We start from the raw sequence: 16,532 nt of genomic DNA on the forward strand, positions 1-16,532 counted from the left end.
AAAATCTCACCAGCACATTCTTCCCTAGATGCTGGCCTAACAATGGGGCAGGCTCGGGAAAGAGACCTCTGCCCAATTCCTCCCTGCAACCAAGCCATGCTATCCCTTGAGCCAACTTTTCCTTTTCTGTGCTGCCGGAGTTTTGGTGAGTTTGCAGGCAGGCAAGGGTTAAGGCAGGACTGCTCCGCTGCTTCCAGTGGTGGCACCTGCCAGTGGGAGGGAGCTAGTGGAGAGCAGAGCAGGGAGAGGGAGAGAGAAAAAGAGAGAGAGAGAGAGAGAGAGGGACTGGAGTTTTACCAGAGTCTCCAGCAAAGGCGAGCAAGCAACCAGCAGGCAGCCACATGGAGGTCTCCAGCTGCAGAGAGTGAAAAGGCATAGCTCTTACCCCACTGACTGATTAGAAAGCCAAGGGCGGGAAACTGGCATGGGGGGTACCTAGGAGGCTGGAGGCCAGATTATAATAACACCGGTGAGAAGGAGATAGAAGAGGCTGAACAGACTGACCAGAAACCAACCGAAGGGAAAAAAAACCAAGGGAAGAGGTCTGAAAATGCAGCTGACACGGTGCTGTTTCATCTTTCTTATCCAGGGAAGCATCTATCTGCTGGTAAGTGACTGATGGGACCAGGGGTGAGAAGTGGGTGGTGGTGCTGGAGGAGTGACGGGCCATGCCCTTGTATCTACCTGCAAGCAAAGCAAAGGGGCGCCTCCTCTCCTTTCCTCTCTATCGGGTGCGATGTCCAAGCAGTTGCTGTGGTCTGCTGTTTCCACAACCCTTCTCTTAGCACATTTCTGCTTGCTTCTTACCATCTAGCCTTGCCGCAACTTTGACAGGTGGGTTGTGGCAGCACAAATTCACAAAGACTCAAGAGGCCATCTAGTCCAACCCCGGCTGTCTGTAAGGGAGAACCACCGGTCTGTTTACCAGAACCAAGAGTAGTGAGAGTCTTATTTCTTTAGCCTGACAGTGGGAGCATTTCTGTATTACTTTGTTTTCATGTCAGCAGCAGTTTCTCCTGCTCTGTGATTTTGTGCAAGGGAGACAGGCTGGCGACTCTGCCACCCCACTGCAAGCAGTATTCCCTAGACCTCAGTGCCACAAGAAAGAGGTATTCCACCTTTCTACCTGACTCAAGCAAGTGAGCCAGGCTGCAAATAACCCAAAAACCATCCCGACCACCCAAGAAAGGGTAGGAGAAATCTGGCCAGTGATGATGCCAGGCGATGAAGTCCTTTCTCCAGTATGCAGTCAAATCCTAAGCAGAAACCCATGCTGCAAATTGGGCTGAACAAAAATGGAAGGCCATGGAATACCTTGCTTCTACTTATAGGGGAGGTTTTACACCCAAGAGAGGACAAATAACTTGTCACTCAAGGGAGCAGGGGGTGCAGAATCCTCCCAAACCTAGTGGGACATAGAAGGAAGCAGATGAGCAGCAAATAAATAATAGAGATGACGGAGGTCACCAAGCGAGATTTCTCACTGTATGGATTTGAATGCAGCTTCGAAGGCAAGGCTAAACCCGACCAATTATGTACCATCAACCGATAACATTCCCTAAGGTCCTCTCTAAGACACACTGGTTCCCCAATGCCTCCTCTTTCAGCAACTGCCCAAACTTAACGAAGACTAATTACCAAAGAATGTCTTAGGAAGAGCTCAGGTTTTAAAGGGGAGCCAAGCCTGAGAAACATTGTTTACCTACCAAGAGTGTTTGCGTCAGCCAGTGTCAAAATGGATAGCTGCAAGGTTAATTTTTAAATCCTCTCTTCTCGATGCTCCAGAGCTGGGAGTTTGCGATGTGATGGACTCACAACACTTCAGTTGACAGGAGTGGGCTGAGATAAGACCGCCACTCTGAATCCAACGAGGTGACTTCTGTGATTGTTTTCCTCCGAAACTGTAGGCAGAGAAACCAGGGGAACTTATTCAGAGATTTTCTGAATGGTGTTTCTATTTCAAGGTGGAGGAGGGCTTTGCCTGGTATGAATTGGCAGAAGTGGAAATAAGAACTATTTCTAAGATGTGGGAGAAGACGTAATGTCCTCCACTTCCCCTCCCAACGAAGAGTCTCTATGCTCAAGAGAAAAACAAACAGAATCTCGTGGCACCTTAAAAGCTAAGAGATTTATGGGAGGGGAATCTGTTCAAAAAAGAAAAGAAAAGAAACACACAGTATTGAACCATTTAATCACTGTTCTGTGTAACAAAAACCTTAATGCTGTTTTTAAAAATGGTAGTCTTTAAGGTGCCACAGAACTCTTACGTTTTTCTTGCAAGAGGCTGGCATGCCTGTCCCTTAGAAGACAGTTCAGAGAGAGGTCCTCCCACTGGAATTGCAGGGGGGGTCGCCTGTACAAGCTTATCTCCTGTAGAAGCTGCTCAGCGTCAGTAACTACTCGACCCTCTCTGTCTTGCTCTTAAGAGCTGAACTCTTTCCCGCTACCTGCCTTCTTCCATCGTTTTGTTGTTCTTTACACAAAAACACATTTCAACTCCACAGGGAAATGAGCCCAGAGCGTTCTTTGGCAGCTGAGTGCCCTTAATCCCTGTGGATCTGGCATGGAATCATCTTCCTCCAAAAGCTGTGGGCACTGCGGAGGGTGGCAGCTGGGCTGAATAAGAATGGAGTTGGCTGGTGGGATTCTGTGATCGCCTCCAACCTGGGCATCTTTGCCCATCCACCTTTTAAACAAAACAATACAAAAACGTATCTTTAATGCCTGACAAGGGCCTGCTTACAATTGGCAGACATTTACGTAACTTGAAGTACACCCAGGAGGATGATCGGGGCCTTTCCAAGTTTATGAGAGGTCTCCCTCACAAAGAACTGGGAGGCTCCTTACTGAGGTAAACATATGAAGGTATCTTACACTGAGTCAGACTGGTGGTCCAGCTAGGCTAGCAGCATTTGCTCTGGGTTGTAGCAATTCCCCTGGCACCTCATTTCAGCTGAGAATAACCAAAATTGCTGGCAAGTTAATCATCGTCATTATCCTAGAACTGCAGAGATGGAAGTTACTTTTTGGATGATAGCTCCCAGAATCCCTCAACCAGTGTCCCTCAATGGCCAGGCCAGCTAAGGGATTCTGTCAGTTGTGGGCTGAAAAGTAACTTTCCCAAGTAAAGGGTGAGCATGCTTGTTATATGAAACAGGTACAATCCGTTTGGACACACAGTGAGCAAGATCTATATAGGAGGTGGGGGAAATGATTTGGCCTTGGAAATTCTTCAATTTTAGCTGGATAATCTATATAATGCGGCAAGATGATTTGATCCCCAAAGGCTTTTAGTGATTTTTGTTTGTTTGTTTGATCTTATACAAATAGATGAAACGTTCTGGTGCATGTTTGAGATACAAAAATCTAATGAGGGCATTGACTATTTTGCAAATTTTAAAAATATATTTGTTAAGCACACTTTGGTTGTTTATGGAAGAGAACTTGAAAGTTCTGACCCACCTTTCTGTACATGGTCTGTCGAATATTTATTTATTTATTTGTTTGTTTGTTTGTTTGTTTGTTTGTTTGTTTGTTTGTTTGTTTGTTTGTTTGTTTGTTTGTTTATACCCCACCTATCTAGTCATTTCGACCACTCTAGGCGGCTTACAACATAAAGGATAACAAGTTCAAGAAAAATTTATAACAATTAATTAATTAAATGATTCTGCAAGATGGGAAAAATACAAAATAAATCAAATAAAGAGAAAAAGAATAAAAAAGGAAAGAGGACAGGAATTAACTGGAAGGGAAGGCCTGCCTATACATCCACGTTTTTAGTTGGTTCTTAAAATACCACAGGAAACTACAAATAATGCAGGAGTTGGGAATCTTGGGTCCCTTGGGTGTTTGGAACTACAGTTCCCATAATGCCTTATCATTGGCCTTGCTTGTTGGCATTTCTGAGAGACCAAACTCCATTAGAGAACCAAAGATTCTTTGACCCAGTGGAATGTAATAGTAAAGCTGGGTCCTATATCAATGGAGGCACAGTGCCTTGAACGGTGGAGACCCCCTTTGGCTTATCATGACTATCGGCTAATAGACATTTGAGTGCTTCTTCTATATTAAGTAAACATACTAAGTTACACATACAACTCCAGCTTGCTTCATATAAATGGCCAAACCGAGCTACGTTCAAAATCGCTCTTCAAAAACAGGGATCACTGAGACACTCTCTGTGAGCAGTCCTGTCACAACAACCCTGCAAAGTAGGTTAGGCCAAATAACAGAGAGTGGCATAAGAGAACTAACTGAGTGGAACCTGTTCACAGATATTACCCACAGGCAGTGGGGAAATTTAAAACAACAACAGCACTTTTTTGCCTTTGAAGTAGTAATTTCTTCAAAATAATCCATTGTCATTAAAAAAAAAAACATAGTCTTTGCAAACATTGGCTTATATGGCTGTGCAGCCATATTGAATTGTGAGGTCTATGGTAGGCCCGTGTAACAGATGGAAAACTGAGGCTGAGCAGAGATTTAAATTAATGTTGCTGCTGCAATCAAAGTGCTAGATCGAAACATGCATTCATTGGCTTGCTTCATACCTGCCGTCCTATGCCTGGGATTCTTTTTCTGGGAGCAAGTTCTCCCAGGTTAAGATTTACTTTCCAAACAGATGTAGAACAGTGGAAGACAAGAACGGCACTAAATAAACGCTGAGATTGAGGGAATGAATATTGCAATATTCTCACGTATTCTCATCCTGACAACCATGAGACAACCTTCTGCGCTTGTCACCATACAGAGATCCTGGGTCAAAATCTGCCCCCTATCCTCTCCCTTTCCCAGCCTTTCATTATGGCAGAGCAAACCAAATGCAGCTTGTTCTATAGTGTTAAGGGCCATGTATTGAATGTTGGACACAAGAGATTTAATATATATATATTTTGGCCAATGGGGGGGGGGGGAGTACATATCAGTGACAGAGCACCTGCTATGCATGCAGAAGACAGCAGGCGCGTTCCCCAGAACGTCCAGTTAAGAAGATTCTGTGATGGGAAAGCTTTCTTCCTCTGACCCTGGAGAGCAGCTGCTGCTGCCGCCGCCGCCTGTCAGGAAACAGACAATACAGTCCTGCTAAATGGACAAAATAGGCTGACCTTGTATAAGGCTATATTTTTTAATGGAGTGTTCATATGAATACAGACTTGCTGGGCCAGGAGCAATGCTAGGGACCAGCTTGCAGATCCCTCTCTAGTGTGGCACCCACCAGCTATCTTGGACTGGAGGTCCCATTAGCCCCAGCATGACCAAGGCTGATGGGAACTGTAATCCAGCAACCTATGGAAGGCAGCACATTGGGGAAGTAGCCACCAGTTTCTGGAAGAAACGGGTTTCAGTGGGGAATAAAAGGGCTAAATCCAGCTGCTGGTACTACCTAGCTAGACCCAGTCAGTCAATAAAAATCACATAAGTATCCAAAGTTCCATAGATTCAGTAGATTCATGTTTTCGTCTTTATACAGGGCTAGCCAAGTTTTTCTTTCCTTTTTAAAATAGGCTGCTATCACTGGCCAGTTGTGCAGGAAGGGAATCTTTTTCAGGCAGCAGCATACGACTCTTGGGGTGGGCAGCAATGAAAGTAGCTGTTGATGCTGACACAACTGTTGGTTGTCACACAGGGCTGTCTGGAGAGGCAGGCTCTTATCCTGGTTCTGCTTCAGGTGGCAAAATGTAGTGGGATGGCACTGCTGACACATACTTTACAGTAGCTGTGGAATGAGGTTCTGGTTATCAGCAGTTTTCAAAGATTCTGAGACACCAGTGGGAAACAGCTGAGCATTCTAGACGTGTATTAATAAAGGACCAACTTCTACCCTCTTTTCAGGAATAGAAATATTTCAGTTCCTGAGGAACAGGAGGATAGAGAAGTAGAAAGAGCAATCATTGGGACATTCACGAAAGGACACTGAATTGTCCTTGAGGTTAGCAGCACAGCCCAGAATCTTCTGACACTACAGCCCTGTATATTATATTGTGATGTGAAAACTTCTCTGTCTCAATTCTGTTCTGTTTCCCTGAATCCCACCTGCATTTTCTTCAAAACTTTGCTTTTCTCAGATTTTGAGACAGCTTTTCTTCCCACACTGAAAAGTATGCACATTTTTCTTATTGATTTTCTCTAACGGGTGCATTTATGTGTGCATTTTCCCCATTTAAGGCAACTTTCATTGTCTAGACTAGAGCATAACCGTGCTTGTTTGATCCATTATATACACTTTTAGCCATCTGTATTTTCAAACGTGACATTGCCACATGCGTGCTTTGTTTCTCCAGAATGCCCTGCTAGCCTTGCAGGTTCTTGGGTTCTTGAAGCAAGGTGTGTTTCTTCTTGCGAAAGGTGGGGGAAAGGTGCAGAAGGCTACTTTCATCAAAACTGTTAAATCCAACAGAATTCTTGGCCATCCATCATGCACAGCTTTATGCAACTGCTCGTGAAACTATCCTGACACAATCAGGAATGTTGGAAAAAATGGATGCAACCCCAGTGTGTGCAAACTCTCTTCTAACTTGTAAGATTGAAGGCTGGAAATGAACACTTTTCCAGACTACAATTCCCATGGTAACCTGGCCAGTATGGAGTCCAAAAAAAGCAGTATCTTCCAGCTCTGTATAGGATCAGGACATAGAGGCAGTGGAAATGGGGAAGACAGAGGCTATTCTAACCATTTCCCCCTCTATAGTCCCTAAATTGTATCCCCCTGATCTAGGAACGACTTCTACAATAACACTACTGGTAAAAAGGAGAGGAGCCAGGTTATGGACATGACTCTAAAAATGAACAGACCGGATATATGAGATGAGGATATAGATAACAGACCAAGTGAGGATAGCTTGTTAACACAGAAATGGAACTATTTTTTAAAAAAGCAAAGTGTGCTGCTTATATACCGCCCATACTGTTTCAAGCACTCTCTGGGCGGTTTACAAGTTATTTATGCAGGCTACACATTCCACACACACCCCACCAGCAAGCTGGGTACTCATTTTACCGACCTTGGAAGGATAGAAGGCTGAGTCAACCTTGAGCCGGCTACCTGGGACTGAACCCCGAGTCCTGAGCACAGTTTTGGCTGCAGTGCAGCAGTTTAACCACTGCACCACGAGGCTCTTTCTATAAGACAGTTAATTAGCAGAGCCTAACCAGGGTGGTAAATTAGGTTGACCTGGCTGCTACAGGAAGGCGAAGAGTTGTTTAAGGGACAGAGGTCAAAGTCTGTCAAGGGACACAATTATTTCTCTTTGCCTTCCTTGTGTCTGAAGAAGTTCATTTTGCTGAAATAAATCTGTTATTCTGTAATAATAATTCTGTCAAGTCAACTCTGATTTATGGCAGCCTTTGGGGGGGGGTTAAGGTAGAGAGTACTCAGAAGTGGTTTACCATTCCCTTCTTGTTGGGCTGGTATGAGACTTTTCATGTTTTCCCAAGGCTGGCTCTTCTGGATCCACAGTGAGGAATCGAACTCCCAGAAACCTAACTCACTGAACTATCCAGCTAGCTTTCATTCATGGACAAAAAAAATCAGATTAACGTGGCTACTTCTTTGGAGCTTGATGAGTAATACTGTGGCCCTCCAAATGTCACTGGACTACAAATTCACAATTGCTTCACCCAGAATAGTACAGGTTGATGGGCCCTGCAGTCCAAAAATCCAATGGTCCATATTGCCCAGCCTTTTAATACTCATTACTTTAATCTTTAAATACTGTCTTTTAATGATATAAGCCACGTTTGTATATTCATTGTTTTTCACTTTTAATATTGTCTTTCAATGATGTAAGCTGCCTTGGGTCCTTTTTAATAAGAAAGGCAGGGTAAGAATATTTTAAATAAATACTGTAATATGCATCTTTGCCTCAGAGTTAAGTAGGTGGTGTCTTACGCATGACACACTGTCGCTAGAAGCTCTTCCTCCTATGCATACTGGTAGAGCGAACATCAGAGGGAATGCAGTACCATTTCCAGTACAAGTGATAAACCAAATACAGGGCAGAGATCAAGTTATAAACCATCTCTGCTCAGGCGGATCTGTTTTGTAAAGTCCCAGCAGGCGCTAAATTCACTCTAAATTGGAACACATGGAATTAAGCTACCATGTTTTTCAAGAACAGAGAGGATTCTGGGAACAATTTTTGTGGCTGCTGTTCAATATTAATCCTGAACTGGCTGATTGCAGTAACGAAACAGGAGTGGGGTGGAAGTAAGCTGTTTCCCTCAGGATTATAAAGCAGCCCACTTCTTGTCTAACTGCTGGAGGTTGTAGGGGGAGTACAGCAGAGCAGCAATTTTGGGTACTCAGCATGCTTTACACATGGTTCATGTCAGTCTTGTTCCATGTTGTGGGGCCTCAACTAAACACATTTTCAGTGTAAGGTCAGGTTCACGCAGCATCTTAATTCACAAGCACAGCTTGTCTGATTGGGGAACACTAACGAAGCACTGGGTCAGGAAAAGTTCTATTTTTTTTTACTACAACTCCCAGAATCCCCCAGCCACCATAGTTATAGCCACGCTGGCTGAGGAATTCTGGGGGTTGTGGTTTCCAAAGTCATTCTTTCTAGCACCTAGTTGGATGTACCAAATCCAGCAGTCTGATTCAGCATAAGCTTGAGTCTTTACGTCTCCCTCTCTCCCACCTGTTTGCTTTTGAGAAAACACTGCTGGTGGCAGGAGTAGCTGATTACACACCGAGACCTATTATTTGCATTGCTTCCTCATTTTCACCCGTTCCCTATTGCTGCTGACCAATTAATGATCTTTGAATCAATGAAGTCCCTAGCCTTGTACTGATTAATTGAATAAATGCTAGCATGACCTGTAGTAAAATCTCAGTGGGTTGCCTTTCCCGCCAAAAGAAAAGAGGCAATTTCTCCTCAGTGTGACAGTTCAGAACACAAAAGCTGCAACTCACTCTGAGGAAGAATGTTTTCTCTCATGCAGTGGAGGGGCTAGGATAGGCTCCGTTATGAAGCACATCAAAGCCTAGACCAGTTCCAAAAATTAGACTGAAGGTATGTTGGGGTTATGGAGGATATAATTTCAAAGGTAGGTTGCTCAGGATTTTTCAACCAAAGATCTTCTAGGAGTCAAACTAAACATTAATAAGACCGTTTAGTCTCTTTGGTTAAAATGTCTGCAAAGACATTTCCTCAGAGACATGTGCATCAGAAGTCTTACAAATAGAGATGGGCACAAACCAGAAAACCAGTGGTTTGTGATGGTTTGAGGCTAACCATGAACCATGAACTACCCCAACCCTCCGGAAAAACACAGTTTGTTTTTCTGGTTCTTGCCTGGGTGGAGAGAGGAACCTACCATCTTGGGCTGACTCTGCCTCCCCCTTTGCCCTCCCACTCCCTTCCCACTGCCCCCATCTTCTCCCTACCGGGTCCTGTCACCTCCACCACCACCTCTGCTGCCACTGCCGCCAGAGACAGCAGTCAAGCTTTCCTTCCAGGAGTCAGGCCGGCCACCACTGCACAAGCGCCCACCTACTTGCCAAAGCAAAATGAAGCGCTGAGCAGAAAAAGGTTTGGTGCTTCATTTCATTTTAGAAAAACGGGTTGCATCAACTGAATCATGAAACAGCCCAGTGCATCCTTTTTTTCCAATTTGTAGTTCGGAGTCTGCCCATCTCTACGCACGAATTAAGTCCGCATTATCTGCTAACAATCAGTCACAAAACAAAGCAATAACAATATAGGAAACACAGATAAGGAAAATGATGGACTGTGATAATCAGATGTCTTTCTTCATTAATGGGAGCACAACACTAAGGTACCTCTGTTGTGTAGTTTGACCACAAATGCATTGACAAGATTGCAGTAGTTTTGCTGTGGGAAATATCTCTCACCATTGTGAAGGAAAAATATATGTCCTCATTGTTGTAACCCTCTTAGGTCCTTCTATAGTGCAGTGACTTGGAGCACTTGGTTCAAGAGCCAAGGTGGACAATTCGAATCTCTTTTGTGCTTCCAGAGGGTAGGACAGGCTGAAATCACCAGGCTCATATGTGTCTGATGGCATTCCATGGCAAGCCACCTGTGTGGCCTGGGGCAAGCTGCACAGTCCTACAGTGTACAGTACTAGAAAGAGTGAGCTGTACACTATTTGGGGGTATTTTACACCTAGAAAACCCTAGCAGATTATCTATAAGTCACAGTAAACATGACAGCACATAGTTATTAATAAACAATCTCGAAGATGCTTGCTCCTGTCCTCAGGATAGTCATCAACCTCCTGCTTTGTAAGACGAACCCAGTCTTCTAACCTTGCAACTTTTGCCATGAACTTCCTTTGTATGGCATCACCTTTCTAACCTTTTTCAAAAGTTATTATAATCAGCCATAATTCATTATAACTGGAAGGAAAATAATCACTCCTTAGACCTATGTTATTCCCCTTTCCTCTGGCCTGGTGAGGATGAGTTAGGGTGTGTTAACTCCCACTTTTAAGTGGCCAAAGTGTGCTTGGTCAAATAACATAGTAGACCTAACAATGGTTTGGGCCAGAGAACATGGTTAAACTTAACTGTAATTTGTTTCAAACAACCAGCTTCACACAATGGATTATTAATCTGGTTTCATTGAAACATATCATAGTTAAGATTAACCACAATTTAGGGTTTACATGCAACATTAAACTGTGGCTGTATGAAAATTCCTGCCTTCTTTCTGCAACCCATGCTGGAGAACAGAAAGTGTACGGATACGTTTGTAGTCTCTTCACCTACCCTGAACTCAGGAGATTTTATTTGTTGCAAGACCTCTTTGAATATGAAAATAGAGGTTGATACATAAACATGAATTATTTAGCACATTTATTAGATTTTAGATTTGTTTTTAATGTGCTTTTTTTTTTAAAAAAGAAAAAGAAAAACTTTAAACTATTTTATTGTATATTGGTTTGGGAACTCAGGGGGTGAAATGTGATTATTAAATACCTTTTTATACTAATAAATAACAGCAAAAGTAGAGAATGTATAACTGTCCCAGATGTTGGTAAATAATATGAGTCCATGCTGGAATGAACATGAGTTAACATTTGCCCCCCACTTTTTTTCTTTCCCATTTTCTGTTGTAAGTGTGGGTGAACTTGTAAAAGGTAAAGGTTCTCCTTGACAATTTGTCCAGTCCTGTCCGACTCTAGGGGGCGGTGGTCATCTCCGTTTCCAACCCATAGAGCTAGCGTTTGTCCAAAGACAATCTTCTGTGGTCACGTGGCCAGCACGACTAGACACGGAACAGCGTTACCTTCCCATTGTGTTGATACCTATTTATCTACTCGCATTTTGCATTTTGCATGCTTTTTGAACTGCTAGGTTGGCAGGAGCTGAGAGAAGTGACAGGAGCTCACTCCGTCATGTGGATTTGATCTTACAACTGCAGGTCTTCTGACCTTGCAGCCCACAGGCCTCTGCGGTTTAACCCGCAGCACCACTACGTCCCTGAACTTGTGACCCACCAATATTTCTGGATTACAGTTCCCATTATCTCAGATGACAGAACATGCTGCTGGGACTTATGAGGGTCCAATATTTGGAGCACCATTGAACTGGTTGCTTTCCCCAATTCACTGGGCTACAACCCTGACTTTTGTTATACTCATCCCAAGTCTTCTGCACATAAGATAAACATTTTGTATACTTATACTCAAGAATTTCTGTAAAAAAGTAAAAACTCATTGCAACAAACAATTATGAGCAAGCTGGTGCTCTAGATCAGTGGTTCTTAAACTTTTTGAAAGAAACACCCCCTTGAGCCATTGAAGAAGTTATCATCGCCCCCCTCCCCATGGTGATGATATCTTATTTGTTTGTTTGTTTGTTTGTTTGTTTGTTTAAAGACACTTAAATCCAATGATCTCTGAAAACAAAATTCAATTCCAAGAAAATGAAATGCTCCCAAAAAGTAACATTTAATTATTTAGTTGTAAGCGAATTTTAAGACGCAAAAAGAAATATAAAAAGGGCATAAAAACAAACTGCAATGCAGGAACTAAAAATTTCAAGACAAAAACTCTGAAACTAAATTAAGATTGGAGGAAAATATATATTCATGCACACTGTAAAAAGGCTGCAGCCATCTTCACAGGTTTAGCTTGCTCCAATGCCCCCCTACTGCCCCCCTTCTGCTCCAGCGCCCCCACACCGCCCCTTTTCGTTCTACTGCCCCCCTGAAAAATGAAATCGCCCCCTGGGGGGCATTATCGCCCACGTTAAGAACCACTGCTCTAGATCAATAGTTCCCAACCTTGGGTTTCCAGATACTGTATTCTTGAACTGCAATTCCCAGAAATTCTGGCCAGCACAGCTACTGACGAAGACTTCTGGGGTTTTTAGACTAATAATCCATTGGAGACCCAAGGTTGGGCACCACTGCTCTAGATCCTCACTCTGCCAGCTTAAATTACATGGCAGAAAAAGACTGCTCTTCATGAATTCATAGATCTTATTGTTCCCATGCAGGTGATTTGCGGCCAAGATGAGACAACAGAAGAGGAGGAGGAAGAAAGTGGGAAATCACCCAAAGAGCAACCAAGATCCCGAGTACATAAGAAGAAAAACCAACTCTCCTTGAAGTCTTCTTCGGCTGCAGCCCCCTCTCACTTCCAAAACACAACCTTACTAGAATTGGCCTCCACCAACACACAAGAATTTTGGGATGTCTTAGATAGCTTGTCCAAGCAGGGCCAAGGACTGCAATCCTTGCGGAGCCAAAGGGACTTGGGCCCTGGCCCTGGCCGGCTTAAGAAAATATTTGGCTGGGGCGATTTCTACTCCAACATCAAGACGGTAAAGCTGAACCTCTTGATCACGGGTAAAGTGGTTGACCATGGGAACGGCACCGTCAATGTCTTCTTCCGGCACAACTCAACAGGGCAGGGGAACATCTCTGTCAGTCTGGTGCCTCCCAACAAAGCTGTGGAGTTTGATCTGGAGCAGCAAATTTTCATCGAGGCAAAAGAATCCAAGATCTTCAACTGCAGGGTAGAGTTTGAAAAAGTAGACAGAGCGAAGAAAACGACCCTGTGTACTTACGACCCTTCTAAAACCTGCTTCCTGAACCACACACAAAGCCAGGTTTCCTGGGTCTGCTCCAAACCCTTCAAGGTCATCTGTATCTACATCACCTTCTACAGTGTAGACTACAGGCTTGTGCAGAAAGTGTGTCCTGATTACAATTACCACAGCAATGTTCCTTATTACCCTTCCAGGTGATGCCGTACCTCTTTTGATCTCAGATGCAGGCCAAGGACAACTTGATTTGGGCCAAGGGTGGGGGCAAGAAACAGAAACAGAGGCCACGAGCAGAGAGGAGGGTGAGCTGTGTCTCTCCAAGGCCAGACAAGCCAACAAAAGCCTGGCTGCTGCTGAAGGACAACAGTTTTGGAGCAGAGTTCAAGAGAACATGGACTCACAGACCATCCTTGGAAGAAACACTTCAGCCCTAAAAAAGAAAGAAAAAGAAATTCTCCCAGTTTTCATGCAAAGGGCAAAACAGTTGCTATAGCAGAAAATCCAAATTGCACATTTCCCACCTCCTCCAACTTCATAAGGGGCCCAATCCAGTAAGATTTGTGACTGTGAAAGTCTTGGTGTGGCTTCCATTGGAGAAGAATGGGATGACTTGCTTGTCAATGGCAGGGGTGGCAATGGGCCCAGCACATGCTTGGGCACTGCGACTACCATAACCCCCTCCCCATCAGTTAGGCTGGCTATGGGGAGAGCGTAGACCTGGAGCACATGGAGGGCTACAATCTCCTACACCACTCTAGGACCAGATCTGTCTATTTCCCATCTTTAATTAGAGTTACCAGGTGTTGCCTGAACATGCTTCCCTTCCGTTCTCCATATTTTTCATATTTAAGGTCAAATTACATGAGACAGTCTGGTCTCACGTAAGAGCTGGCAATACACTATCTCAAAGCTGTGTATCCAAGCTATCTGACTGACAAACGAGGGCCATGTTTACCTTCCAAAGACCAAAACAATGCAAGCAGGTGTGCTGATTGGAGAGATGAAAGATGCTCCTGCTAAGAGTGAAACAGAAAAAAATAGGCATTGGAATTTGTAGGGCTTCATCTAATTTTAGCCTCACCTGGAGTAGTCCCATTAAAATCCATGGGACTTTTACATATTAAAGGTGCTTTGCTCTAAATACACAGCTTATTGTGTTGTGTAGTTTGACCCTCTTTTCTCTTTAAGAGACAGAAGACAGAAAAGAGGATTGAATGAGTGCAACTATAGGCTGAATTCAATCTTAATTCTACCTGAAGCAAACCCCTGAAATCAATGGGCCTACTCTAAGCAGGACTAACATTGGATTTAGTTCTTAAAATTCCAAAGGGGTGTTGCTGGGTCACAAGTTGTGTGACATCAGCTCATGATTCCAGGCTATAGCAGTTGCTTCCCACCCCCCAAGCCTTCTCCTTGCACCTAATTTTGCCTGTCCCTTATAATGGCCAGGTCTTGCCATCCTCTAACGGGTAATGCTTCTCAAATAGGATGCAGATATAATTTATCTGTTGCTACAATGGATTGATCCAATGCCTAGGGCATGAGGCAGGATATGGCACAGAAAATGGATGCAGGCGAAAATAAAACTATTACACCATCACTTGATTTAAAGAAAACCTAGGCCGATTAATTAGATGAATGTTCAGAATGGCTTGTGCAAGTGTAATCAACCCAAGTGAGACAAAAGCTTGATTTGGTCATTAGCAAATCATGCATGCATGGGATGTGGATTTTCCAGGGGCCTGACTCACAGGCAGAACAAAACAAAAAGCCACACACATCTGTGAATAGTGAGGAGCCTCTTCTTCAAACTCATTGCTCTGTTAAGTGTGGGAAAGTGGGAAAACCAGAAATGGAAAAGGTGGGTGTAGAATGCTCCCACTCTGCCCCTGGTTTGCTAATCACTAAGCAGCACTAGGAAGTTTATTGAGAAGGTGTGGCAAGAGGCCCAGTTGGAGAAGGTGTGAGTGGGGCACGGGGCACTCCAGCACGGACCTACCCATTCCAGCCAGGAAAAAATCTAACTCTAACTCTAAATCTAACTTCTTCATGACAACCAAGCAAGGTAGAAGTCAACACCTGATGTCTTTCTTCTGAGTTGCAAGTTGGCGCTTCCTGTGTTACAAAAAGGCACATTCCCTACATTCACACATGGAAGAGAATACTTCTTAAAAATGGGACCAGCTGCTGTTGACTCCCCTGTGACACCCATGTTGGCTGGGGGACTCTGAGAGCTGTATTCCAAAAAAAGTAACTTTCTTTTCATCTTTCTCCAATTCTCTCCTTTTTTTTTTCTCTTGCCATCTCTTTTCCTCCTTCACCACCTAATGGACTGCCAGGCAAGGAGCATGTTGCTATGGCCAGAGGTCTTCCATGAGTCTTTGCAAAAAATTTTGAGATTGAGCCATCACTGTTGGGAGAGGCATTCCACCTTCTCAGAGAAGGTATAAGCAATGCCTCTTCTGATGTGGTGCCCGATGCCCACATTACCGCCACCACCCAATACACAAGTAGTTATGTTTTGTCGTTAAAGTATCCATCTACACACTCTAATGCAGAGCAATCCTACTAATTTGAGAAGATGTAGTAAATTATTGAGATGTAATATATTGTGCTGTGAACATATTAGTTATACCAGTTAGATGACTGCCCAGCAAACCTCAATTCAATGGTCCTGAGAGTACTTCCCTTTGGTGAGTCTCCAGCAGAAGGAAGCTATGAAGCCAATCACTGAGAACATGCTTGTATGCATGTTTAGGTTTGTGTATAGAAATGGTGTACGGAATTCAATCACAGAGGTGGAGGAGGAAGAATAGTACAAACAAGTTTCCTGATTGGCTATGCTGACCGTGGATGATGTGAGTTGTAGTCCAAGATATCTAGGGGATGACAGTCTTGGAAAGGCATCAGACCTGATGGCTAGAGCATCGGATCAGATGTCTAGATGCAATATGGTCCCATGGAAGATTTGCTGTTTGTTATAGCCTGTGGTTGCAAAGGGAACATAGATTGGACATAGACACACTCTTCCTGTCTGTCCCTTGTTCATTCTTTTGTTCTTCACCTGTTCTATACGGAGATTGTTCCTGTAGGAAGGAGTAAAGAGAGTGATGCTATCATGTATACCAGGATTGCTGGCCCATTCTAGCCCAGTGACAATCACAAGTTGGACAAGTTCTCTTTTTTGGACTGCAACTCCCAAAAATCTCCCAGCCAGCACAGTCCGCCATGCAAGATTCTGGAAGTACAGAAAGTTGGAGTTTCAACAAAATTAACTTTTCCAAATTCTGCAGTCAGTTGTTGAATTAACAACTGTGTTTTCTTTTTAAAGAGAAGCCTAACAAGTCCATGATGGGACTTCAAGCTTTCACTGGCTGCCTGTTGCAGGTAACAGCCAACATGATGAAAAGGAATAGGCAGAAAAGAGACTGAGCCACATACCCAGTCTTGTACTGAGAACTGACACTTGGTTCAATCCAGCAGATCACTATGAATGTGTAAACTGTGT

General features: G+C 43.7%; 1 protein-coding gene across 1 annotated transcript; it reads left to right on the plus strand.

Moving 5' to 3' along the window:
- Positions 1-218: 218 nt before the first annotated feature.
- NXPH3 (neurexophilin 3) lies at positions 219-16,069 on the plus strand. Its single transcript, XM_073004370.2, has 2 exons — positions 219-607; positions 12,473-16,069. Exons 1-2 carry the CDS (start codon positions 551-553, stop codon positions 13,223-13,225), a joined length of 810 nt encoding a protein of 269 aa, XP_072860471.1. The 5' UTR covers positions 219-550; the 3' UTR covers positions 13,226-16,069.
- The last annotated feature ends 463 nt before the right edge of the window (positions 16,070-16,532 follow it).

The sequence above is a fragment of the Pogona vitticeps genome, chromosome 6 (genome assembly GCF_051106095.1).
Source record: "Pogona vitticeps strain Pit_001003342236 chromosome 6, PviZW2.1, whole genome shotgun sequence".
NCBI lineage: Eukaryota > Metazoa > Chordata > Lepidosauria > Squamata > Agamidae > Pogona > Pogona vitticeps.

Coding starts and splice junctions, on each gene's coding strand:
- NXPH3 (XM_073004370.2), top strand. CDS start 551: ATGCAGCTGACACGGTGCTGTTTCATCTTTCTTATCCAGGGAAGCATC. Junction 608..12,472: donor AGGGAAGCATCTATCTGCTG/GTAAGTGACTGA, acceptor GTTCCCATGCAG/GTGATTTGCGGCCAAGATGA.